This window comes from Papilio machaon, chromosome 24 (genome assembly GCF_912999745.1).
Source record: "Papilio machaon chromosome 24, ilPapMach1.1, whole genome shotgun sequence".
NCBI classification, from domain to species: Eukaryota; Metazoa; Arthropoda; class Insecta; order Lepidoptera; family Papilionidae; genus Papilio; species Papilio machaon.
The window spans coordinates 1901600-1929155 of record NC_060009.1 but is presented as its reverse complement, the minus strand read 5'-3'; the positions used below and the strand labels follow the sequence as shown (position 1 = coordinate 1929155).

Here is a 27556-nt window from a genome sequence, read left to right as displayed (position 1 = left end):
GTAATAAGGAAAATTCTAACCGCGGGTATCTGAGACCAAAATGTCCGTTTAAAACATATTGTTACCTCTGTTTGGTGTTTAACCAGACGAGCGGGCCAATTCGTGCAACAGTTGTTGTTGCTGGCCTCTACCAATATTATTTAAAAGTATCACGACATTTCATCTATATGTATTAATAAAATTGGAGTTTCTGTGTATATAATGTCGAAAAAATCATATTAAAACACAGTAAAACCAATTTTTTAAATTCTTTTCTTATGTCTATCCGCAAGGCCTCCGGAAAAACTGTATCGATTTTGACGGGATATTGATAAGAATGTAGTTGATGTAAACTGGCATATTATAGGCTAAATTTTTTAATAATTCTATGCTGACGATGTCGACCGTCAGTACAGAAATAAAATCTGTAACATAACCTGTTCAAACTGTCAAAATATCAAACTTTTGGTAATAGATATCAAACAAAATGTAGACAATTCGTTGCTGCGAGATTCCATTAACAATCCTTGGCTTGCTCACTTATCTCTACCAAAAATGCTGTAGGTACATTCTTAACATTTAAGTATTAACTATTGTTTTATAGACTGGAAGCCTCTGAAGACTATGACGTCATAGTATGATAGTAAATTGAGCGTGAAATTAATTTGTCTAACGTCGCGTGATAGGTAATGATATAATTACAAGTCGCAAACGCAATGAGACTACTTACTAATTATGTAGGAGTGTCGCGTATACTCTACTTTCCATTACCATAGAACAAATGTACACACATAGAATATTAAAATTACATTAAGAAATATATTTTTTTATGTTACTAATATTATAAATTCGAATATTTAAATGAATAGATGGATAAATGGATGGATTTTTGTTTGTAGCTCTGTATCGGCTCAACGGATCTTGATGAAATTTGGCACAGATGTAGAACATAGTCTGTAAGAATACATAGGCTATTGAGTTTTTTTTTTATTTCCGCGACAGAGTCGCTGGCGACAACTAGTTTGAATTAAAAATTGTTTTTAAGGTCAACAGAATTCGTTTCTCATGGTCACTATTGGTCTAATAATTTCGTCATATTCGAATTTGCATATCTGTCACATTCGCCATCAAGAAACATCCATAGTCCAACTTTAATTATATTTATGAACAAACATGTCTCTAAATGCATACAAAACACATACAGGAAAGTATAGGTAACAACAATAATTACGAGAATTAACACCGCATGTGGAATAACCCAGTTCCCACAAACTGTGATAAGACATTGTGCATTTAATTAATTACTTGTTACAGTTTATAACATCTGAATGTCATGGTTAAATAGTTATTATATTAGATGTCCGCATGAATTAAATATTACACGTCAATAACAAGTCACATTAATTTAAGAAACCCTTAAATTTTTAAGTTGCTCCCTTAAGTTATTAAGTAGCGACTCCGTCAAGGTCAAGTGGTCAAGGTTAAGACATTTAACTGCACGCAAGTCAAATTCAAGCCAAAACAAATTTCATTTGGCAATATTCTATAATAAAATTAAACCAAAGTTTAGGGCCGCCTAATTTATTAATCATTAGAGTTTGAAGGTGAAAATTATAATAGAAAATATAATTTATGTATATTTATATACCATAAGGTGGCAAACGAGCAAGCGGTCACCTGAATCCGCCTGAATAGCGAAGCGGCCGCTGCCCATAGCCATCCGCAATTGCAGATGCGTTGCCCACCTTTTATCGACAGAGGAGGGGACGCACAGAGAGAGGATATATTCTCTTCCTATGCGTCCCCTCCTCCGATAAATCCACTTCCCCTCTCCATCCTTTCCTTATAAGAAAAGGGTGGGAAGGGAACGTGGACTAAATAAGGCCTCCGACACGCACACTCATCAGACGAAACGCGGAATTGCTTCCACTCCACATCTGTCTTCTGTGTGGATGCTGGATGTGAGAGCTGGATAAATATAAAATGCATTCTAACCGTGAAATTTCACTACCTTTCGTATTAAAACAAATTGTTATCTAAATTTTTTCAAAGACATTAAAAGAGATGACAAAATGTTTTTCTTTAAATGTTTCTAAAATGGAAACCCTTGATAAAAATATACATATGCAAACACAGCACGTGCTAAGTGCTAACTAGTCTACGTGATGAGACGAGAGGCGCCGGGTGTGACTCATCTGTGATCTTGTGGATGATTCGACTGAACACTCACTTCCTTACGTATATGAAAAAATTCGTCACACACTCGTAAATATTTACGTCGATAAATGGAATAAAATCAAATAAGAATTAAAGCAAAAAGAAGTTCTAAAAATCTACTAGTCTTCTTGTTATTTAAAAAAAAAAATGGGACCCATCTGCAAGCACTTCCTTTCGATTTAAATCATTTTTATCAAAATCGGACCACCCGGGGCGGAGATTCGCAGTAACACACATAAAAAAAAAACAGTCGAATTGATAACCTCCTTCTTTTTGAAGTCGGCTAAAAAGAAGTTCTTCTTATCTGCTTATTAATAAAAAAAAAATAAAAAAAGGAAAACTCTTCAAAACGATGCAAACGAGCCCAAAATCGATGAGGTCGGTTTATGACCTTCCAGTTTCATCATCAGATTATCACTATGTCTTCATAATATTGCATTGTCAGGATGAAAGTAAATAAAAGCTGCAAAACCAATAAACTCGACTTACTGTACTGTACTCTATGAAATCGTCCTATTACTGATATTATGAAATGTTAAATTTGGGACAGATAGATTACAGACTGAAATAGAGCACATACACTACTCAGTTCTTTTATAACTCCACTCGAGCAAAGTCGAGGGCGACAGCTAGTTTAATAACAGAACTGTTCTAAAGGGCGATACATAAAGTTATTTAAATTTCACATTCGAGTGTCTATAAAAATACCATTACTTATTCACTGGTCACAATAAAAAGTTAACTGTATTGGTTGAGACTTGGAATTGATTTTGACCGCATCGTTTAGACATAGCGTAAAAAAATTGCAATTCGTTGACCGTTTTATTGTTTTCGTATCTTGTATAGGACATATCGTCATCCCTCTCTTTCACATTAAAAAACAGAGACAATATTTTAATACAAGTGTCACGGCATTGACCACAGTAAAGTTAAACGAGGGCAAATAACGTTAAACATTAAACCAGCTTGGATTTTTACTTAAAGCGAATTTTACTACCGTACTCAGATTGATTTATATGACTATATACTTCCCTTAGTGAAGATATCTCACACTAAAACAAGCCTAAAAGACCAATAGTCACAAATTTATTTTGAGTGTGACAGTCTTACCAATTAGTGTTATTTATTATTAGAATCAATAGACAACATTAAAGCTATAATTTTAACAGTGATAGATCCCGCAACAACAATATTTGTTGGGTGCACGAATTGGCCGGATCGACCGGTGCAATACCACGACCACACAGAAGAAAGGCGTCAAGTGGAAGCAATTCCAAGTACAGTCTGATGACCGGAGGCCTAATTTTAGTCCTCTTTCCCTTCCCATCCTTTTCTTATTAGGAAAGAATGGGAAGGGGAAGTGAATTTGGCGGAAGAGTTGACGCATAGGAAGGAGATATATCCTCTTTCTGTGCGTCCCCCCCCTATATATCCCCTTCTCCGTTGATTAAAGGTAAGCAGCGCATCTCCATTTGCGGATGTATATGGGCAACGGTCGCTTCGCTATTGCGGCAAATTCTGGTGGCCGTTTGCTCGTTTGCCACCTTATGATATAAAAAAAAAATATTCTCTTAAGTTCTGCCTCCCATAAAAAATAATCTAACGTGTGACTAAACACCATAAAACGTCTATAATTGACAGCAATTTGAGTCCTTTATCACTAGCACACTACCCGTAGTGATAAGGTCTACGATAACTGTACAGTTTCCGTATATCTTAAAGTTGAATGAATCCTATTTAGGGCGCGTAAACAATAAAAAAGGACCTTTTGATTTAACACCCTCTATAAACATAAAATTTATTTAAAAGCATACATTCTTACGTAGCACATTAAAAACTGTTATAAAACTTTTAAGAAGGTATGCGACATTATTGAAATGAGTACTTTCGTTATGAAATTATTAATTTATTAGTGACATTAGCGAACAGCATCGCATGGCTAACAGAGCATATATTTTTTTAATATTTTTTTTTTATAAGAGAAGGGGGCAAACGAGCGGCTGGAAAACCAAGGTGATCATCGACGTCCATGGACATCCGCAACATTATATTATATGCAAACTTGTTTTTTTGTCGTAATCACACATAATTTTATGATTTTCATCCATACATACTAATAAAATTGGAGTGTCTCTACATAGAGATATTTCCCATTTTATGCATCCTCTCTTCTGCCAAACCCACTTCTCTTCCCCATCCTTTTCTTATTAAACAAGGATGTGAACTGACTTATTTGCTCGTATTCGTGCTGCTATGGATTCTAACACTATCAAAATTGTAGTAACTTACCTTGCCCCACTGCCAGCCGTTGCCGGCGTGCGCAGGCGAGTCTATCTCAATAACGACGCGCACACCGCGCAATAATACATATTATTGATTAAAAAAACATTTTTTCGTACACGTGATGAATAAATAGAAAGCCATTTTTTTAATTTTTTGCGTGTTTTCATGTCTGGCCGCAGGGCCACGTTTGTGTCGGGTAATCTCCGGAACAACTGGACCGATTTTGACAGGAATTTAATGGAAAGGTAGCAGATGCATGCAGGTATATTATAGGCTACTTTTTTAATTCTACGCTGACCAAGTCGCCGACTAGAGCTAGTAATGAATAAACTAGCTCTAGTCTCGATCACAACCTTTCTAACTATTCAAAAAGTATCACCATATTTCTGACAATTTAGATAAAACAATTGAATTAAATAGTTAACTAAGGAGTTTTCTAGTAAAAAGTTTTCAGTTTATTGTACTTTATCGTTTTAATAATAAAGTTGCCATTAATACTCGTCTGAATCGCTATAAAGAAAAGATATATGGAGAGCAAAACAGTTCATAATGTAACTAGCTATATTTCACTGCATTTAACGTAATGTCAAAACAATAATGCATGACATTTTGCTTTGTCGCTGGGCAGGAACAGAACAACCTTTATAATATTTCCTGGTGTTATAAATCAACTATTACAATTGTTACAGTATATTTGTTGATACAATATCTTTCCATAGGCTTTAATTATATTATACAAAGGAAAAATTTGATTGTTTGTTTGACGGTTTGCATTGAATAAGCTACGAAAGTACTTAAACGATGTGAAAAATTCTTTCACTAAGTGACATGGGCTATATTTTTCTAAATTACGCGCAGACGAACTCGCGGTCCAATGCTAGTAGGAGACAATGTAATAACTACATTGAATGTATTCTCTAGATTTCTAATAAATCGTGGTAAAAAATTGTATTGGTACTAGAGATTTGACTAATATAATAAAACTTAATTTTTAACATACTAATAAATTCGTCTACTGCTGGTTAAAATAACGCTATCTATGCAATGTTCATTTTCAATATTTTCCAGGAAAGAATTAAGTATTTAAAATATAAAATAAAAATTTTGCTGCGTACATTATTTCTTAGACTTATTTTTCGGATCCAATACAGATTGCATTTTTTTATTTTGCTTCGTTAGCAGCGTTCCCAGACGCGGTACGCGCTTTTAAATTTAGAACAAAACGCATTCGCTTCAACTGACAGCTTGATGGTTACTGTTTTAGATTGTCTTCTATAGATATTAATTACACTGTTTTGTGTAGAGATCGAAGTCAACTAGCTCTCTAGTTATCTGTTTACAAAGTACATACATATTATATAAAGTTATTATTATTAACTACTGGATAAAATTGAAACTTAAGTACAATAGCATATAGCCCGTGTCAAAGTCAAAAAGTGAAATAACATTATCCATTTATCCTTATCGGATTATATGCATATATGTTGTTACGCGAGAATCGCGTCGCCCGCGCTCGGTACACAACGTTGAATCGTCGACGCGAGTCGTTTAATCGGTCAGTACAGGCATAGCGACTAAATGTCAACTGTATAGATTTGCCCCGCCATTTTGTAAAATGCAGCGTTTTTCTCACGATGATCTTGTCAAACGACGATGACAGATAGAAATGTCTGCGACGCGCGCTGTATACGAACCTCTGTAACACTGTATTGCGAAACTCGCTTAGCGACTTAAATCGTCGGGTTTCGAAGCTTTACATTTCCTTATCTATAAATAAGGGCATATATGTCTTGTCATATTTTGTCTTATTTGTTTCTCCTGTCTTAGTTGTTTTGATATATTTCTATCTAAAAAAAACCGCGATAACAACACCCATCACCGGGCCAGATAAATTCATCAGATCATTGTAATACAAACATGAAACTGATCTGAGACTTCGACATGTGACTGAAGACGGTATAAATCGAACCAATTAAATTGCCAACATACAAGGCCAATGGAAACATTATAGTCAACATTTAAAACCAGATACATTACGAACCAGTTGTATTTCGATCTGTTTATAGTACGTGACCTATGAAAAGAATATACTAGAATAAGTCAGTTCTAGACAATATAGAGATAATAAGTGCAATGTTATCAAAAGAGCACTAACACGTGTTTGTAATTACAACAAGTTTTAGTTTCGTGATTGAGAAACTATATTTTGCTTCTAATTTATTGTAATAAAAATTCAAAAGTTTTGAAAGTTAGTAAAATAAGTGAAAGTGCTACTTTTAAATAAAAAAATAATAACCTACTAAGCAATATACATTAATATTAAACGTTTATTCACGTTTAAAGCAAGTCGCTCTTACGAAAGTCTCAGTTCATCGTCAACATGGAAATTGGATGGTAGACCATTTCCTTACTCAGTGTGGGCATAGTATGTCTCTTCTAAACATCTCTACCAGCCGTCAAATCCGACTTCACTATCATTAGACTGAAGTAGCTTTAAAAAGATCTCTATTTGATTTGCTTTACTTTACGAAATCTAGCACACCCTAGCTTCCTACTTTTGCTGGTTAATCCATCATTATAGCAATTGCATACAATTTTAACTCGTATTAACTTCTGATAAGTACGATAATAGCATCACATCGATGTAATCAGAACAAATTTGAAACGTAAACAAATCGGCTTTATACTGCAAAAATCTTCAACGCTATTAAATGAAAAGTAGAACAGTACTGCCAAAGAGAAAAGAACGAACGAAGAGATTTGATGAGAGAAGACACATGTTTGTCAATAGCACAAAGCATTTATGGTTAATGTTTTCTAAGCAGTTTATTGTCGGTTTTCATTATCGAAACAATTATTCTAAAATATATTGTTATCTTAGTTTATTTCAGATAGAATGAGAGAGATGAGATTATTTTCTCGTTGGAAAAAATGTTCACCTTCGTCCTAAAATCGTTCGAAGTCTAATAACCAAACTATTGTCACTAACCGTGGGTTTCTAAGTTCAAAATCCTCGTTTAAAACATATTGTTTTGGCAAAGATAATGACAATGATGACGATATGCTTTATAAACAGGTTTTGGTTTCAGAAACCAACAGTAAGTCATGGTGACTAATTATAAAAAGAGCAGATTTAAATGTCCGTCATAACCTGTCATAAGAGCACAATAACCGGATATTGTCAATGCGTGACTAAATAGGATACTCGTACGACTTCCTGTTCACTGGCAGTTTTTTAAAATTCCGTTAGGTAAGTCATTTGCAAGCCGGTATTATGCATACAAATTTTAAATATCAATGGGCGAAAAAGGGTCTGAATCTAGTAATTATAATTTGTAACTTAGGTAAATATTGTCGTAAACAATGTAACATAATGTCGTCAAGAAAGTACTAACAGAATCCACTAATTAATGTTAACATTTAGTAGACATTATTAAATCTAGAATAAAACTGCATGTTTATATAATAATATTCGGACGTTAATGATTTAAAATTTCATAATTTTCTAGACAAATCAACCTAAACATTTCCTACTAATTGTTACCAAAGAGATAACACAGCTACTGCGGCAGCAATCATTAATCCATCATCGTCTATAAAGGAGTTTAAAATGAACCACTTCAGGTGTTCAGGTTGAAACAATGGCGGTTGAGGTCAATGAACTCAATAACAATGTTATCGATGCTTGTTTATTTATCGAACACGCAACGGTCAGTAAAGCACAAACTGGCCAAACGCCAATAAGTTTAATGCACACGGAAACAACTCAAATACAAATATTTAACCAGCATATATATAACACTCATATCTTAATCGTATTGCATATTTACAGAATTACAAACCACATAATAATATGATCATTTATAAATTCAAAATGTGGACACGGAACTACCCCCGCTGAGGTGAGCACGGTCAAGACAATCGCAACAATTTTCTCGCAAGTCAGGACACTTTAACCACTACTTTTTCCAACGTCAACTTTCGATTCAAATGCTTTTTTCATAGCGCAACACTAGCCTATACCGTAGTGAGTAATGAACCTAAAGATATTTCACAAAATTCTCACGCCACAATTTCCAGTTATTTTTAGTACGATTGCGTGCACATATTTCTTCTACATTCGAACACAGTTCTATTTTATCTTGATTATTTTATCCATTCTACTAACTACTAAAACTACGTTTTTAAATGAACAACGACTCTAGATAATAACTAGGATTCCTCGCCTTTCCCGTTCTCACTAATCATTAGTTTCTAAGACCTAAATATCTGTGTAAAATATAACGTCATCCCTGTCATTATCTTTGACTAAACCGAGATAACAAAATGTTTCAAACTGGGATTTTGATCTCAGAAACCCATGGTAAATGATGTGTATGTACTGTAAAAAATACTGTAATAATCCACGAACTTGGCCATAAAGCCAAAAATTTATGTAAAATAACCTTGGATTCTTCCTAAATTCTAATTGAATTTCGTTATTTTTTTTAAATCGTGTGAAAATTTTATAAATTACAGTCTTCTTAGAGTCCATTAATTATGTTCGTAAACTAATTTGATTTAAGTACAAAAAAAAAATTAATTCCCGCCATTAGCACCATTCGAGGCAAAGTCATCGCGTGTTACAGCCGACTCCAAATAAATTAGCTGCTGCTAGAAACAGCAGTTATTCTAGCATAATATAGCGTTGCCGTCTAAAACATTTTTATTTAACGCCCTTAGGATCAATTACCTAATGGCCAGCGTGCCTTGTTTTCACATTTTATTTCTTTTTTTTTTTCTGTCCAGTAAATTAGTTTCAGCCTCACCTTTTTTAGATAATTAATTTTTCCTATTAAATACATATTAAAGACGAGACCTGGTAGACGAATTATGTACCGTTAAAATCGATCTTAAGTGGGAAGCAAATTTAATTCCATGGGTTTACGTGCTTTCGAAAGTAACAGTTATTATTTAGATACGTGCTTATTATCTCAATCTACTTATCTTCCACAAGAACTGACCAAAAGTGGTGTCTATATCTCAAGTGATAAGTAAAAGATAAAGATGCCGTCACTTTTCTTTCTCCAAATTACTAACGACGAAAGAATATAGCAAATAATTTGATTTGAAGTACTAAATTATGCATTACACTGTTGGCCACACAAATTGTCCTCGTTTCTGCGATGTTTAACAGTACTCGATACATTGTTAACCTCATCACAAATACACTGTTATCAGCTAAACGTACTCTTAACTGTTTATTTGCTGTAAAATATTCAACACACGTTCTCAGTGTGGCGTCTTGGCATTGTAATCAAGATGTCCGCGTACTCAGGAAATCCTAAAGTATACTTAAATTATATCTTACAATATATTCAAACCGGTAAGCATATTTATTTTATACTAGCAGTTGCCCGTGACTTCGTTCGCGCGGAATTAATATAAATAGTAATAAATGTAACCTATATCACCCGGGGATAGTTTATCTTCGCAACAGTGAAAGAATTTTTCAAATCAGATCAGTAGTTTCGGAGCCTATTCAATGCAAACAAACAAGCAATCAAATCTGTCCTATTTATTTAACAGGATCGGTGCCACCGCCTCGCCCTACGTGCGTAAAGCATTGAACGTATTAATGATGAAGGTACTCGGGTATCTACCTACGGAGAGGTTTATCTTCACAGAATATAATAATTTTATACTTTAAAACAGCAGATATTGATACTCGAAAAGAACAAATATAGAAATGTCTTATCCACACTATTAAACACAAAGTAGATTATCCTGTTATAAAATCAACAAAAGCCAAGATTGTAATCAGTTAGATGTCCTGGATAGTGCCAGCCGTCTAGCCTGGAAACGGGGTCAGCAGTGAGACAATAAATGTCTGAATACGGCCGCACGTGTACAGCACACCATCGGTTCTCAAACTTTACTTCGAAATAATATTACTATGCTTAGTACCGATTGAGCAGTGAAATGTCGATTTAAGTCTTTCTTCCAATGATTTACAAGAAGGCTTCTTTGCTGGTATATCGCGTTAAATAGCTTTTATCGGTCTAATTTAAAAAAAATCGAACAAAACGTTATACTGCAGCTATTTCGTTTTGCTATCACATAGTAATAAATTACTGTATTACTCTAAAAAAATACCGTTACACACTGTTTAGTTAAACACATGTTTTGACCCTTTGAATACCGTTGATTGTTATTGTTGATGTCAACGTGGTGATATGTTTCACCATATGTATGTATCACCACAATGCTTGTAAGTACTTCATTATTTATTATTAAAAATCGCATTTCGCAAGCCTACGTATAATATTTCAATAACCATGATTTGTCAAAAATCCGCGCCGGGCGTATGTCAACCCTTTTATACTGTGATCTTAAAGTGGCGCTATAAAAATGACGTATTTAATTTTTTTTTTTGGAACACTAAATTTTTTATGGTAAGGCTCTTAAACTTTGACTTAGACAATAGGGCTGACGTAGCCCGAGACCAAACTAGAGCCCAAGATACGGGAACATAGGACCTTAAGTCAAGTCCCTTAAAGTTTGAGAACAACTGTCATCACTGATTCATGGTTACACGGACCCTGTCTATGACACGGTCCAGTACAACCATAGTCATAAACACACATAAACATATCTCATATTTAATGCAGTCCAGCATTCGATTTCCTGCACGGGCTTGCACGGCTTTAAAACATATGGAACAACATGCACATGTAAAAAAGGACAATTTTATTTTAACTATTTCATCCGTACATCCTATTGCATCATTATTTCTACTAAAATAAGAAAGATTTGATCGTTCCGGGTTAAATAAAAAAACCTTACAAATCTTTTACCAACAACTTTTCTGTTCTTGAGTAACTTGTTTTTTTTTATCCGTTATTATACTGTTTTTCGAAAGTCTGAATTTATGTTTATATCGTAACGGCTGAATGGATTTGGATGAAATTTGTCAAAGAAATAGAACATAGCCTCCAAGAAAGTACAGGCTACTCTTTACATGCAAGAAAAAGTACGGTTCAAGAGCGATAGGTTTTTGTCTTTACATAATTCCCAGGGGACAAAGTCGTAAGCAAAAACAACCATATAATAATACGCTTGCGACTCCGTCCGCGCGGAATGATAAAAGTAATAAGTAGTCTAAGTATTCTTCTAGACTATGTTCTACATCTGTACCGAATTTCCTCAAGATCCGTTGAGTCGTTTGAAGATACCTTCTAATCACCCATCCATCCGTCTAAACTTTCGCATTTATAATATCACTAAGAATGTATTTTAAAATCAATGCAACACATAATTAAGTTGGTAGGGATTAATTTTATACTACGAAGCGACCTTATACAGTCTTTGAAAGGTTAAATAATCAAATATGGAGCAATAATTAAAATGTTTTACATGACCAAGTCCTTTATTTATGCGCCGCATTTAGATGTTAATCTATCGATTTAGACATGACAAATATACGGGGGCCATGATCTGTACTAACTTATAAAGTAAAAAAGCTTTAAGATGAACAACACATACATATGTAACAACTTACATACATATGTAATTACCATTCTTTTTACATTTGGCATAATGCTATAATAAAGTGGTCAAGATTTTTTTTTATCAATCTTATTACTTTTATAAGAAGAGGGTAAAGTTGAACATCGCTGCTTCGTACAAAGCATTTTTTCTGTAACTGTTATACCGCGAACGAAGTTTACTGTACCTAGTTTAATTTGCGGACTCATCTATTGTTTGTGAGTGAGTAAGAAGCTAAGTAATCAATCAATATCTTATAGTTTCCAGTTGATTGTAACAAATGCGAACGACCGCGTTTATTATGATTGTTTCTCAGTTTGTTGATATGATGCGCCGACAGCGATGATACTTTGTGCCCCCGCAGAAAATATTATTAGGGGCGTGTGAATGAACTCTTATACGAAACTCATGTTAACTAATACTGGATTGTATGGAACAGCATTTAGTTGCTAAGCCCTTTACTAATACATTTTCAAATAAATTCGATTGTTCATATAATGTCATCATTCATTTTATACCGAAGCAAAAATTGCCTCTACCAGCCATTCATTGTACATCTTGGTCATTGTAGAATATTATTTTTGAGAAGTGTCATACAAAGAGCGTTTCATTCAAGCCAAACGACTGCCAGACTGATATCGATAAACGATTCGCCGAAATGGCGAAGCAACCGCTGCCCAGACATCCGCAATTGCGGCTGCGTTGTCTATCTTTCATCAACGGAGGAAGGGACGCACAAAAAGAGAATATTTCCCCGACCTATGCGTCTTCTCCTCCTTCAAATCCAGTTCGCCTACCCATCCTTTCCTATAAGAAAAGGGTGGGAAGGAAAAGGGGATTAAATTAGGCCAATAGATAAAACGCGGAATTGCTTCCACTTCACGTCTGTCTTATCTCTGGTCGTGGTAGCAGTTTTAATTAGAATTAATATTACAACTGATATAAATTAAAAAAATACAACTCATTAATATAATGTGTACAATGTTGGAGTATACAAAACTATTTAAGGGAAGGGACAAGATAAAAATCATTCGGACGTGACGTCACGAAGGAAGCGCGTCGTGTCCCCGCGTGGAAGTCACCATTCCCATACTGCTGCATCCAGAAATAACCACCGACCAGTATAACATGGACTGACAACTTCTCCATAAGTAAACCACACTTGTTATCCGAATACAGGACATTCTAGATTTATTTACGATATTAAAAAATTAATAATATTTTTTTAATTAATAATTATTTTTGCCAGAAATCATATATATTAAATCTGCGGAGGTATATAAATATTATCGTTCGTTGTTGGGTAACTGAGAAATGGTTTTTCCAAAATAAACCTTATTGTAAACAAAGGTAAAAAAAAAACTAGCATTAGTTTCAGTAAATATGTTGACATTTCACATCCATCCGTGTAAATTTCACGTGCCTTAATTACTCGAATACCACAATATTTTCGGTGAATATGTGATATGTTTTTTCTTTGGTTTCCATCTCATTTCAAAGGTTAATTGTCCATTCAGAATAGAAGTATAAAGATAGATAAGGGTAATAAAGTAATAAAATATCAATAATTTACATGGTCGCCCTAGTAACAAATCTTTACCGATCTTGACGCTGCACAGTGCAAGAGAGCTGGGAGGGGTCAACATACAATTGTCGATCTATAAACAGCTGTTGACGAAGTGGGTGCGTTGCCTTCCAAACGACGTGCATTTTATTTTATTGCATGGGACGCCATCGTTCCACGCCGTGTACAATATTAACGAATATAACTGCTTACTTTAGTTTTAATAACATTAGTAGTAAATACTCTGTAACGATTGGAAAAGATCCATTTGTCGCCCTGTGTTCAAGATATTGAGAGTAATCTACCAAAAAACCAGAAACAAATTGCCTCTATTTATTCAAATAGAATGTGAAGGCTTTGTCAAGAGAAACGAACAGAGCTACAAGTAGACCTTTATAACGAACTATTCGGTGGATTTGAAAATGTTATTTTACGATGTTACCAAACGCTAAACATTGTAAGGCAAAAGACCTTTTCTAATAAACATTTCATGTTTAAAGCAATCGTTGCACATTTCACCCTAAAGCTATTATTAACAAAGTTTATTACCAGAAAAAAACACGTGCATCCCTCACCGCCTCGTAGTCATAAACGTACCCTCGGGGTAACAAACGCAACATTCACCCCTCGAGTAAACTATTGTTAAATTTCGATGCTTTATTTCTAAGCACATTTTATTTTATTTGTAGTACTAAATTACTTTATTTTATATGGTACTAGCTGTCCCCCGCGTGTCCGTTCGCGCGGTTTTAGTAAAAACATTCTACATGTATGCCAAATTTCATCAAGATTTGTCGAACCGTTTCGGTGATATTTTCTACACAAACATCCATCTAAACTTTCGCATTTATAATAATTAAATTAAAAGTTTTTAAAATTAGTAATGTATATTTACGATTTAACTGTGACGAAAATGTTCTGTTTTTATCATTTTTAAAGAATTTCGAAAATAAGTTTAAATTCAAATTAGTACAATACATTGATCGCTAATTAGAAAACATTTACATCAATGTGATTATTCCATCTTGCAATAATTCATTTTCTAAAGTTTGATTTGACAGATAAAATTTTACTGAATTTATTGTTGTTAAATTATTGGCACTCAAATCTTACAAACATGTGAAACATCGTCTTAATAATTATCTTACACGTTTAATATAATTTTTTGTGAAGTGTTCCTCAATACATTCATCAAAATGGAAGAATTGAAATAAATAAATTACAAAATTTCAAAAAGTTACTTCCCTACTAAATTAATTTTCAATCCACATACAAGTGATTAATTTTGGATTGTATATAAACAGACACTAATATTTTTACTCCTCGTTTTTTTTTTTATTTTGTGATTTATGATTTATCAAATATTCTCATTTATTCTAAATACCAAATAATTCAAAGAGATGTGTAAAGTTAATGAAAACAAAGATAAAAACTTACTTAATTCCTGAGCAATAACGGTGTCCTTTGTCAGGGCTATTAGTAATAAGAAATTCACAAGAAACAGGCACCAAACACGCAAAATATCACATTTAAACATTTTACACTGACCGTGGTTGTTAAAGTCGTACACTAGATACTAGACTTTAGAATAAAAATAATGGAAAGACCATATTTAGTTCAAATAAAAATACGAAACTAAATTCTTACAACAAGGCACAACACAACATTCTTGACTCCGACCGCAACTGACAGCAAAAAGAATAGATTATAAAACACTGACAGTAAAAGTTGGTAATGTTGCCATACAGGTTGCTTTAATCTTCCACTGTAACAAACTTAAATTACATACTTTCATAAAGTTTGCAATATTAAAATAACCGCGGAAACTAGTTTTTCAAATTTAAACTTTATTCATTGTTGTTCAATATTATTTTTATACTTAGTTTTCACTCACACTCCTACATTGGTACCTAAATTGCTTAAAAATATTAAAAATCAGTGAGGTTTTATTTTGTTATCAAATGTTTTAAATTTTATGAATTAAAATTGTGTATTTTCATATACGCAATATAACTAATTTTTCAATTCAATACTTACTTATCCTTTTGTTAAATTGAAACTATTAAAAAACATTTTCAGACTAGCTGTCGCCCGCGACTCCGTCCGCGCGAAATTAAAAAAATAATAAGTGTTCTTCCAGACTATGTTCTACATCTGTGCCAAATTTCATCAAGATCCGTTCCGGAGATACCTTCAAAAAAACATCCATCCATCTAAACATTCGCATTTATAATATTAGTAAGAAGGGCAATTAAAGGTTATTTTTTTTAACTAAGAAATTAAATAAGAGCATTAAAAAAGAGGTTTTGTTCCATTTATTTCTTACGTAAATACTAGCTGTCAAGCGACTATATCCGCGCGGTATTTAAAAAACAACTTATTAAGGAGCCTTATGTAGTCTTCCAGATTGTTTTACACCTGTCCCAAATTTCATCAGGATCCGTTAAGCCGATATGGACATACCTTCTAACAAACATCCATCTATCCATGCAAACTTTCTCATTTAATTTTTTTTTAATATTAATAAGCTTGCATTGTAAATGGCAACACTGGGGAAATTTACCACACAGAAGCCTCCGGAAGCCCTATACCATGCGTCACTTTTATACTTCGAACGCTCCGCCTAGGGGTATAAGTCTATGGTTATAGGATTGAAACTTAATGGCGGCTTGTGGGTACCACCAGCACACTACAGGTAGAAGGAAATGTGTGCACGTCTGTTCCTGGAATTAGGTGAAAATAAAACAAGCAACTTCTTTATTCATTTATAAATGTTGAATTGTTTATTAAATAGTACAATGTGAGCGACCAAGTTTTCGACATTACTATTTGTTCACGATAACATTTGACTTTCGTTGAATGCCACATATCCGCTTGAATCTGCAATCTTAGCTACCATGTTATTGTGCACACTTAGTAATACAATCACAGATCAATGGGAACATAAATAAAACGCGTTATTTGGCTCCAATCTTTGAGCATTACAACTTAACTAGACTCGATATCGAACTTTGATGAACTAAATACCATGTTCCTTCTTAAAATTACATGCATTTAATAAAGTCTATAAAAGCACAGTCACTTCAAACTTAAGTTAACATATTTACTGCCAGCACAATTTTTACATATTAAATTGTAGCAGGGCAAGTCAGTGACACTGAAAATAATTATTTTCTTAATTGAATATTTTCTTCAATGACAAGTTGACTTGGTGTAACTATCTTTATTTAAACACACTATAAACCCCTCGCTTGGAAAAAGTGGATAATGTATTCGGCCATTTAACACATGACTGTACCTTTAACATATAAGATTTGTAACTTTTTAAATTAAATTACCCTTTTTGCTACCTAAATTAATTCTGTCATAAATATAACAGAGAGCCATAGATCACAGCACGCTTTCGTAACGTCATCGACAATATAAAACAAACTTTGTACATTTGATTTTACACTCCAATTTAAATACAAATTTGGTAGATGAAGTTACGAAAAAATTCTCATGAACATTTGTGCTAGGCCCTCTAATTTAATTTATAACTATATAAATCGAGTAAAAAAGTTAAGTCAATATAGTCAATATAGATAATTTCCAATGCTGAAAGAAAATAACAGAGATAACAATATCTATTTGAACAGGTATATAGGCAGTGAAACTCAACAGTAAGAGAGAACAATGACCACAAATCAATCATTAATTTTAACAAGGTTAATGAGAAATTTATCTGCAATACTGCCCATCTACATTAAAAAACCTGTTTGGGATATAACTTTTTTATCATGTTTATTTGTACGCTGTTAAAGAATTTAGCTATGACATCATTAGAATCGTATCTCATGTTATTTTGCATGAATTGTATTGACATAATTCATAATGACTGCAGAGCAACCGTTAACTAGAAAGTCATCTTCCTTGTTTTGAGGACTATGTGTAAATAAATAACACTAGCCCGATATCAAATAAAAAATACATTAATTTATACTTATACATACATAAATAAATTACAAAATATGTGCTTAATGATTTCTTCCAAAAAAAACAAGTCGAACGCAAAACTTGAATACTTATATTTTCTAGAGATGAATGGTTTACATTAAAAGTAATTATTTTTTATTTAACAAATTTCAACGCATAAAATTTACCCTACATTATTTAAATGTTTATGGTCTACATCTATAGTCTATGGTTTACAGCTCATTGTTTGTCAATTTGTCTACTATTATCATTATTAATTGCAAAATGTAAATGCAATCCTAAATCATAGACCGCATAGTCTTAAATTACTCTGTAATGTTTATTTTAGTCTGTGTATTTTTACTGTATTGAAACATATCCTCAAATTATCTTTAAAAAAACCAGAGACAATTTGTGTCAATACAACTGTCTCAGCAGACAAAATTACAAATATACTGATGTTCGGTAAATTAAGAACATATTTTTCTACTACCGTAAGTCTGCTGAAACAAAATAAAAAAATAATTATATTAAAGTACAGTCGTACCTGGATAAGTGAAAATCCAAGGGACCGCGATTTTTCTCACATATAGTGGTTTCTTTCTAACCCGAGTCTCTCGCTTCTAGAGGTATCTCACTCATACAAGTTTGACTATAATTGAAATTAAATTTATTCTATCTAGAACCTATAATTATTTCTTTATTACAATTCTATCTAGAAGACAATCTTGTCTATCTCTAAAATTACAATCCTTAAAAATTTTCAGTATGATTTTTGTTTAATTACTAACCTAATAAGAACTTCATAAAGATTCTGATATAAATGAAAATCGAGATCAAAAGTGTAACAAAAAGGTGTTAATTTTACAGAAGTACAATTTTCATAAACAGTTTGAACATATTTAATTACTGACATATCTTTATCCTTCAACCATATATATATTTTTGTAATATATAACATAGTTTCAATTATATATAGGTTTGAAAAAACTTGTAACGGAAACTTGTTTATACATATATTTATTGAATAACCAAATTAACCGTAAAATTGGAGTGTCATGCTTGTATTAATACATATTGTTATTGAAAAGGATAACAATATGTATTTATTCAAGTGCCACAACAGTAAAAAAAAATCAGTTCTCAACTCTAACTCAGTTAAAACTATATAACTTAAAGTTACTAAGTTCTTGTACTAACCAGAAGACACTTCCACCGATTGGCTTAACCTAGAATCACATTTGACAGTTGCACTGGATCCACACTTTTTTATCACAACATGACAAAGACCTTTTTCACTTTGGCAGTATTCAACTTTTACACTTGGCAACTACACTTGTTGACACTTTTACACTTGGCAACGACACTTGTTGACACTTTTACACTTGGCAACTATACTTGATACATTTTCACTTGGTTACACTTAATAATGGGGTGTCCATGTTAAACTTATAGACATTATTGCAGACATGGTCCCAATTAGTTTTGTTGTCATATGGAGGGATTATCCGAAGCTTTCTCTCTTTTCCTTCTGAATACATCTCTATTACTCCCCATTGTCGGAGTAACTTTAAACAATTTCTAATTGCATCTGTTGACACAGCTTCCCCTGCAAATAAAATAAAATAATGTTTAATTCATGAACCTTAAATAAAAGCCAACATTTCTTAAAAGTGTTATCAATGACTAGACTAATTTTCTTGAAAATTTAAAAAGTAATACATCAAATTGAAGACAAATATTAAATTTAGACTAAATAAGGTTTTATAAAGTACGATTCTAGTGCCACCTAGTGATTAAAGTATTCACTAACCATATGGCATTCTGTTCTGTGTGAACTCCTCAGTCAATGCTTCCAGTGTATTGGTGACTACCGTCTTCTGCGAGCCATTGCTAACATTCCTGCAGGTCATTGAATACGCCTCTAACAATGGACGGATTGTTAAAAGCAGTCTTCGCCTGTAAAATATAAAATAGTGAATACATCTTAATGTTATAAATATCATCGAATGGATGGATGTATGGATTGATTTTTACTACGCAACTCTATTATAACAGAAATGGATGAAATTTATAACATACATAGATTATAGAGACATGTTATGGATAACGGAAGTTTAGTTTTTTTTTTACTTTTTAATTTATAAAGGATTATTAAACATTGTGCAAGGGGCAGAATTTTGATAATTATTTTCCTGGGAGCCATCGAAATATATAAATGACTATGAGTGAAATCTGTATTTTCATTCCGTTTTTTTTTTATAAAACTAAACATAGTTTTACATTAATTTGTCATTAACGTACCTCTCAGCGACAGCTTCAGATGTCTTGGACACTCTATACTTTATAAGTCTGGTTTGATCCAGTACCTCATCTTCGTCGTCGTCCAAACTCCTCGCGAAGCGTCTCGACCATCTCTGTTCTTCTAATCCATTGTTTTCCTGCAAGAAAACGTCGCAATGTTGCGGATGAACATTTCAGTTGTTAATAGGATGGAAATCTTCTCTGCGCTTTTGATGACGACAGACGATTTCGTACAGATTAAAAGCTGGGACATATTTGTCACTCTTTTGTGTTGTCGTCTTAATGATGTATTAAACAATCAAATAACTGTAGCTTTTAAGGAACTACGCAAGATTCTTCGATTGTACAGTTGAGAAATTTCACATTTCGATAAGTGGGTATCAAATTAAATTCTTTAACTGTTAACATTTAAAAGATACCCATAAAAACATTACCCTTTCGGACATTAAAATCTCCATTTCATATATTTTTTATATCATAAAGTGACAAACGAGCAAACAGACACCTGGGTTCGCCACAATAGCGAGGCGACAGTTGCCCATAGACATCCGCAAATGCAGATGCGTTGCCTACCTTTAATTAACGGAGAAGGGGAAGCACAGAAAGACGATATTTCTCCTTCCTAAGCGTCCCCTCTTCTGCTAAATCCACTTCTCCTTCCCATCCTTTCCTCATAAGAAAAGGTTTGGAAGAGAAAGAGGACTAAAATTAGGCCTCCGGTACCACACTCATCAGACTGTACTTGGAATTACTTCCACTTGAGGCATGTCTTCTGTGTGGTTGTGATATTTCACTGAGCGAGGCCAATTCGTGCAACCAACAAATATTGTGTTGTTACGAGATCTACCACTGTTTTTATTTCTAGTCATGAAAAAATTTGTGTGACAAAGTACCAGGAGTCCATAAATAGATAGGTTGACGTACCTGTACTTCAGTGAGGACGTCACAGGCTACCAGGGTACTGATAGCGGTGAGCATGGTCTCCTCTATGCGGGTGCAGGGCGGACACAGGATGAACTCCTGACTGAGCGCCTCACACAGCTGCAGAGATGACTCTATCAGCTCACTGTGTCGCACTGTGTCATCATCGCTCTCACATACTATGCTCTCTAATGCGGTAGCTGGAAACAAAATTAATTTTAAAATAAATATTTACTTATATCAGAATTTTACATCTTTAATATCTTATTTCTCTCATCTATCTTATATATATAAAAGAAAGTCGTGTTAGTTACACTATTTATAACTCAAGAACGGCTGAATCGATTTGACTGAAAATTGGTGGGCAGGTAGCTTAGAACCAGGAAACGGACATAGGATAATTTTTACCCCGTTTTCTATTTTTTTATTCCGCGCGGACGGAGTCGCGGGTAAAAGCTAGTTTATATATAAAAACTGTGTTACGTGATTACGTGTGACGTATACAATAAGGTTTATATGAAACATAAGCGTCAGTGAGGCATCCATTCGCTGTCAAACCGTGCAAGTGAGAATTACAAATGTATATCTACTAGCTATCGTCCACGACTCCATCCGTGCAGAACTAAAAAAAAAACTTAAAAAGAACACATAGGCTACATGTTCTATCATCATCAGCTCACTATACGCCCCCACCGAGGTGCTCGGAGCCTACCCCAAGTTAGGGATAACTAGGCTATAATCAACCACACTGACAATGTTCTATATCTATGCCAAATTTTATCGAGATCCATTCAACCATTTTGGAGATACTTTCCAAAAAAGATCCATCCATCTTAACACTTATAATATTAGTAAGATGCAGTTCAATTTGTTTCGTTAAATGAGGTGTGTACGAATGCGCTATAACCTTTATTATGCTTACCCAGTATAGCGGGGGCGGCGTAGTGCGCGACGAGCGCGTTCGCGTAGTACGAGAGCTCGAGTGCAGCGGAGATTGTGAGCTGCGCGCGCACCTGACGACCCTCACGCCGCACCACACCGCGACCCAGCATCTCCAGCTGGAACACATTTATACATTGATTAGACGGAGAATAGGACGCGTAAGAAGGGGAATATACTTTCTGTGCGTCCCCTTCCTATCCTGGAAGAGAAAGTGGAGGGGGATACGCAAAATTATTTTTTTCAATCATTTTTTCCGACCCAGTCCTAGGCCTGTAGCACCTATAGATCTTAATCCACCTCATTCATCCAACGATACCTGAGAAAGTGGAGACTTTTGTTGTAGGAGGCTAAGACACTTTGGGTCACTGCATCACCTTAGTTAGTTAGTTCTAACAGTTTTGATGTGAAACATCTATAGGATCACTTGTAAACCGAATTGTTGGCGTGGCGACGCTTGCCGTGGCGACGGGTCGCCACGCTATACTGAGGTATACATATATATACAGGCGTCCTATGACTTCGACTATGACGTCACATTTTTTTTTCAAAAAAACATGAAGGACAATGTTTTGGTATAGACATTTGTTCAAAGAAAACCTAAAAGTGATACATACAGCATGTTTGACAAGCGAGGTGGTATCTCCAGTGTATCCGAGGTCTCTGCCGTCCGCTTGCAGCGCTGCACCTCGCACCTCCACACAGTGCTGCAGCTGCTGCAAGGTGCAGCCGCTGCGCTGTTCACTCAGCAGTACGTACGATATCACGTTTGTACTCATCAGGGCTGTAGATTGCGCCGCGTCTGATACCACAAAACATATACTGTTAACTGGTTAAACTTGACATCTTTACATAGGGGCCGGCCGTTCATAAAATACTTCACGCTAAAATCAGCTTTTGACCCCCTCCCCCCTATTGTCACGCTGTGTCACACTTTCTATGACCCCCCTAGAACTATTCCGTCACAAAAACTAAGACCCCCCCTCCTTAGTATGATAAATTTCAAATGGTAGTACATAAATTTTGAGAATGAAAAATATTTGTGAGAACGTCACGTTGCCGTAGATCCCCCGGCCCCCCTTGTCACATCTTGTCACACTCAGCAAGACCCCTCCCTCCCCCTTGTATGCGAACGTATTTTATGAACGGCCCCATATTGATAAAATCGGAGTGTATGTTGAATCAAAAAAAATTATATAAAGAAAAAATTTTTTTTTGTCTGTATGTTTGTGCAGGGTAATCTCCGGAATGGATGGACCAATTTTGATGGAACTTTGACGGGAAAGTAGCTGATACAGGCGAGCATGTTATAGGCTACTTTCTTTTTTAATTCTCTGCTGACTTATGTTTAAAACATTGAAGCGTTCAAATGGAATGGTATATGTCAACTGACCGTATACAAGATGTCTGCCGATGGCCTCGACCATCATCTTATGATCAGTGCTGACGTCAGCGCCGTACAGACTGGAGTGGCTGTGGTTGTACAGTATCTGACGGTCCAGGTTCACCGCCAGGTTGTTGTTGGGCGGAGTCAGACAGCGCTCGATGGGCGCCTTCAGGTAGTTGTACTTCTGGAATGACGTCACTAGCTCCTGTTGTAAAAAACAGACAAAATATTGTATTTAAGATCTACCATTTAGCACCTATAGTTCCACAAACATCTTACAATTTTTTGACATTGACAGACAATGCAAGTTTAAAGTGTTACCGGTGAGAATAATTTTCAAACTTCTTCCATGTTGCAACTCTAAGCAATTTATATGCAAATGGGTAGGAAATATATGTCCTCGACTGTGCCGAGCAATAGATTTCTATAGAGTTATGTGAAAGAATTGCCATTCCAAAACAAAATATCAACTATATTGTACTTCATGCGATGTACGACGATGTGCAACGATTTAACCCTTTCGCCGCCGTGGTAAAAGTGCAACATGTACAACATGTACAACATGTACAACATGTGCAACATGTACAAAAACTGACCTTAAGCGATATAGGCTGGTTGAAGTCAACCCTTATCCCGCCGTGGTTGGTATTCAAAGTCCTCCAGATGCCTCGCAGCGCAGACCAGAAGGTCTCCATTTGTTTCGGCATACCAAGTTGCTCGCGCACGAAGCTGCCGTCTACCAACCGCTCGTAGTTTAGTGTTACAGGTACTAGAAGGGCATCGTCAATTGTACCGTCCAAGTACGCGTCCATTATCACAGATAGGATGCCAGCTGGAGTACAAAAAAAAACAATTCATTATAATATTTATCTTTTTAGTAGAAAATAGAGGCAAATAGAAAAAACGCGTTACATTAGTTATACCCAGGTAAGAAATATAAAAACCATCTCCATATTAAGGAAAAATCTGGAACTAATTTTTTTGTGCACATTAAAAATTAAGAAAGGCATTGAAGTGATTGACGCGCCCCAGGCTAAGTTTTTATATTCTTGTTTAGACTATAAAATACAAATTGTCAGCCTTTAGGCTAGATTACGTCGATCATTTAAATGTTTCCGATACAATACAGCATTTTAGCAGCATCAACAAATATTTTAACCTAACGCATATATCGACAAATTTCATTTTTTTTAAGTGAGACCATAATCGTTGGCTACAACGTACTTCGGCCGTTTTACAGCAATTGAGAATATTTATATCATAAGGTGGTAAACGAACGAGCGGCCATTTAAATTCGCCGAAATAGCGAAATGACAGCTGTCCATATCAAAACATCTACGAGACGTTGCCTACCTCTAATAGACGGAAGAGAGGACGCACAGAAAAATGATATTTTCACTTCTTATGCTGCTCCGACAAATCCACTTTCCCTTTCCATTCTTTCCTTATAAAAAAAAGTTAGGAAGGGAAAGAGGACTAAAATTATGAAGCAAAACCACTTGTAACTTTTTCGAAACCTCTTGTTTTCTAATTAATAACTAAGTATTGTCGCTTACCTACCAGAGATGTCACCTTTATTATCCAAGAAAGCAGGAAATTATAAAAACAAAAGTTACAATTTGTATATGACATTGAAAATTTCAATGTCAAAGTTTAAACAAATATTCATTTGCAAAATATCTTAAATATACAATAAATCTATTCAATATATAATTAATAAGGAAATTCGGAAACACGACAAAAAATTACTTGTAATTTTTCGTACATATCTAAAAGGATGTATTTATTACATTAAATTATTATTAGACAGCAAATTATCTATATTTCTTTTATTTCTTTTTTACAGCTTTTCTGTGAATATTTAACATTTAATTGCAAATAATTTCCACAAGTAATTGTGTTTAGAATAAGTAAATCTTACTAATATTATAAACTAGCTTTTACCCGCGACTCCGTCCGTATAACGCGCGGACGGAGCTAAAAGCTAGTATAAGATAAAAAAGTATGTGCTTTTTTAATGTGGATTAAATAAATAATAAGAAAGTTAACCTTTAGGCGGTTGCGGTTTCCCCGTTCTTGTCCGTCCTCCTTCTATAAAGAACTCCAAGTTGTTGTTCGCTCCCAAACTATTAAGAATGTAGGCCCTGAAAAAAATATTCATATTTAGAATTTTATTACACGTATAAATAAATAAAATAGCTAATTAAAAATAATAATAAATATATATAAATATTTACCTGAGAGCTGATTTATAAATAGGGTCGCCGTGATATTCTGAACCATCAACTCGTCGTCTGATATAAAAAGCTCCACAACCACGCAAAATCCAACTGCAAAAAACATTCTAAACTGTAGAAGTACATTTGTAAACAAAATTGAGAAGATGTATTAATGACTAACTTTTGCGCGCGACTTCGTCTATGCAAAATTACAAAAAGTATGTAATGTTATTCGAGACTATGTTATCTGTGACAAATTTCAATTAAGATGTTTTGAATTTGAACCTTTGCAGTTATGGAGTAACCATGTGACTCAAACTCACGTGGTATCCCACGGAAACCGTATACATTTCAATGCAGCGATTCTGGAGATACCTTCCAATAAACATCCATCCATCCATCTATAAATCCAAACATTCTCATTTATAATATTAAGTAAGATTGTCACCACGTAACTCACATAGAAACAGATATCTTACTAATATTATAAATGCGAATGTTTGGATGGATGTTTGTTTGAAGGTATTTCCAAAACAGCTCAACGGATTTCGATGAAATTTGACATAAATTTAGAGCATAGTCTGGAAGAACACATAAACTTAATTAAGTTTTTATTTTAAATCCCCATGGACGGAGTCGCGGGCGAATGCTGGTATATTAATAAGGTAAAGTATAATAATAAAAAAAAAATATATATATATATATATATATATATATATATATATATATATATATATGTATATATATATATATATATTTATTTATTTATTTTAATTCCACAAGACACAGTCGTGTGCAACACTTTGTATGAAAATAAAAAACACTTGTAATATTTGACTCACCCAAAGAAAGGTATTCTCATATTATCACCCGCAGCTACCAAAGGCGGCCTCAATCCAGTAAGATACAATGTGAAAGTGACTAGAATGTAATCAAAGTGCGAGCGATGTAGAGGCACAAACACTAGCGGTAGACCCGCGGCTTTGGCCCGTCGTAACCGCTCCACACACGCGAAGCGAGTACTACAACCACCGCCTGCGATGCGACGTATCGCCTTATGACATAGCCATGCCACTAGTCTGGAAAGAACTTTATATTGTACAACTCCTATGCGTTTACACTGCTGAAACATTTACAACTATATTCGAACCGTTTAACTTCAATGCTACTATAAGTATCAACAAGGTACTAAAGTCACAGAACATTTTAAATACTCGTAACAAGTTTAAGGACAAAATTCAATGCGACTATATTTTCCAGTAAATTTCAAAAACTATTAATCTGATTGTGTTGATATACTTAAGTAGGGTGTTTTAAAAAAATGATTTGTTAAATTTGGCTTTTATCATTAATAAAGCTTGTTGATTTTTTAGCTTGTTAGCGTTTTATTTTTATTATTTACTTTACGGGATATTAAAGAATTCATAAAAATATTAAAATATTTCAGTGTATTCGTCTTCTTAACGAAACCAGTTATTGACATATTCGACATTGTGCCAGTGCCACATTTTAACGACCGACATTATGTAAGACTGGTTAACACTGTATCATCGAGGTCAATTAATTCAAGGTCAACGTATTGAACCTCATATCTCATTATACTAAGAAAACATTGACGATCTTTTAATTAAAGTTAATTATAGAAGAATTTAAAAACATGGGATATAAAACATCTAAAGCTTGTGTATTTTCTATCATTAGTCTGGTATGTTGTTTTGGAGTGTGCTCGGAACGAACGGCTTAGACGTAATTATTTTAAGGTGTTCGGGTATAATGTCGGTCAGATAAACACTATCCTGGCTGACCCGTCTTCTGACGAGGCCAGGTGATGTTTAAGTTGACCGACATGTGTTTAAGAAACAATGTAAATAATTAGATGTAAGGTGTATTTATTGGAAGGCTTATGGGGCGATATGGTCGCATTGCGACAAAGCCTCTTAAATTATTAAATAAAAAAAAAAAAAACATTAGTCGGTATATCGTAAAGCAAAAACGAATGGAAGAAAAAATAATAGAATAATAAAATTTAGCTTTGAACTTCTCTAAATTTGAACTTTAGGTACGTCATAGAATAAAAATTCGGAAATATATTAAGGACACTCCGAATCATTGACATTGATAGTTATCGCCCTTCTGAATATTTAGTTTTTAATTAGTACTTGAAGTTATCTATTTTTTAAATAACACGCGCATTTAGAAAAATTCTAGTGAGTATAATTATTCCTTTTGTCTCTTTTCATTATATGTGTACAACTAAATTCA

At 34.2% G+C, this 27556-nt stretch overlaps 2 protein-coding genes across 4 annotated transcripts in view; both read right to left on the bottom strand.

Moving 5' to 3' along the window:
- The window catches only part of LOC106715488 (disintegrin and metalloproteinase domain-containing protein 19), a 51092-nt gene extending 35842 nt beyond the window's left edge, over positions 1 to 15250 (bottom strand). The window contains exon 1 of the mRNA XM_045683866.1: positions 15008 to 15250. Within this exon, the coding sequence (XP_045539822.1) occupies positions 15008 to 15107 (100 nt within the window). The 5' untranslated portion in view covers positions 15108 to 15250. The remainder of the gene's footprint in view (positions 1 to 15007) is intronic.
- A 3395-nt stretch (positions 15251 to 18645) lies between these two features.
- The window catches only part of LOC106715498 (glycerol-3-phosphate acyltransferase 1, mitochondrial), a 36221-nt gene continuing 27310 nt past the window's right edge, over positions 18646 to 27556 (bottom strand). For all 3 annotated transcript variants that reach the window (XM_045683996.1, XM_045683994.1, XM_045683995.1), the window contains 11 exons: positions 26137 to 26373; positions 25313 to 25405; positions 25125 to 25219; positions 23672 to 23907; positions 23082 to 23280; positions 22306 to 22490; positions 21672 to 21807; positions 20753 to 20949; positions 19829 to 19965; positions 19338 to 19483; positions 18646 to 19133 (listed from right to left, as the gene is read on the bottom strand). In XM_045683996.1, the coding sequence (XP_045539952.1) occupies positions 18934 to 19133; positions 19338 to 19483; positions 19829 to 19965; positions 20753 to 20949; positions 21672 to 21807; positions 22306 to 22490; positions 23082 to 23280; positions 23672 to 23907; positions 25125 to 25219; positions 25313 to 25405; positions 26137 to 26373 (1861 nt within the window). In that variant the 3' untranslated portion in view covers positions 18646 to 18933. The remainder of the gene's footprint in view (positions 19134 to 19337; positions 19484 to 19828; positions 19966 to 20752; positions 20950 to 21671; positions 21808 to 22305; positions 22491 to 23081; positions 23281 to 23671; positions 23908 to 25124; positions 25220 to 25312; positions 25406 to 26136; positions 26374 to 27556) is intronic.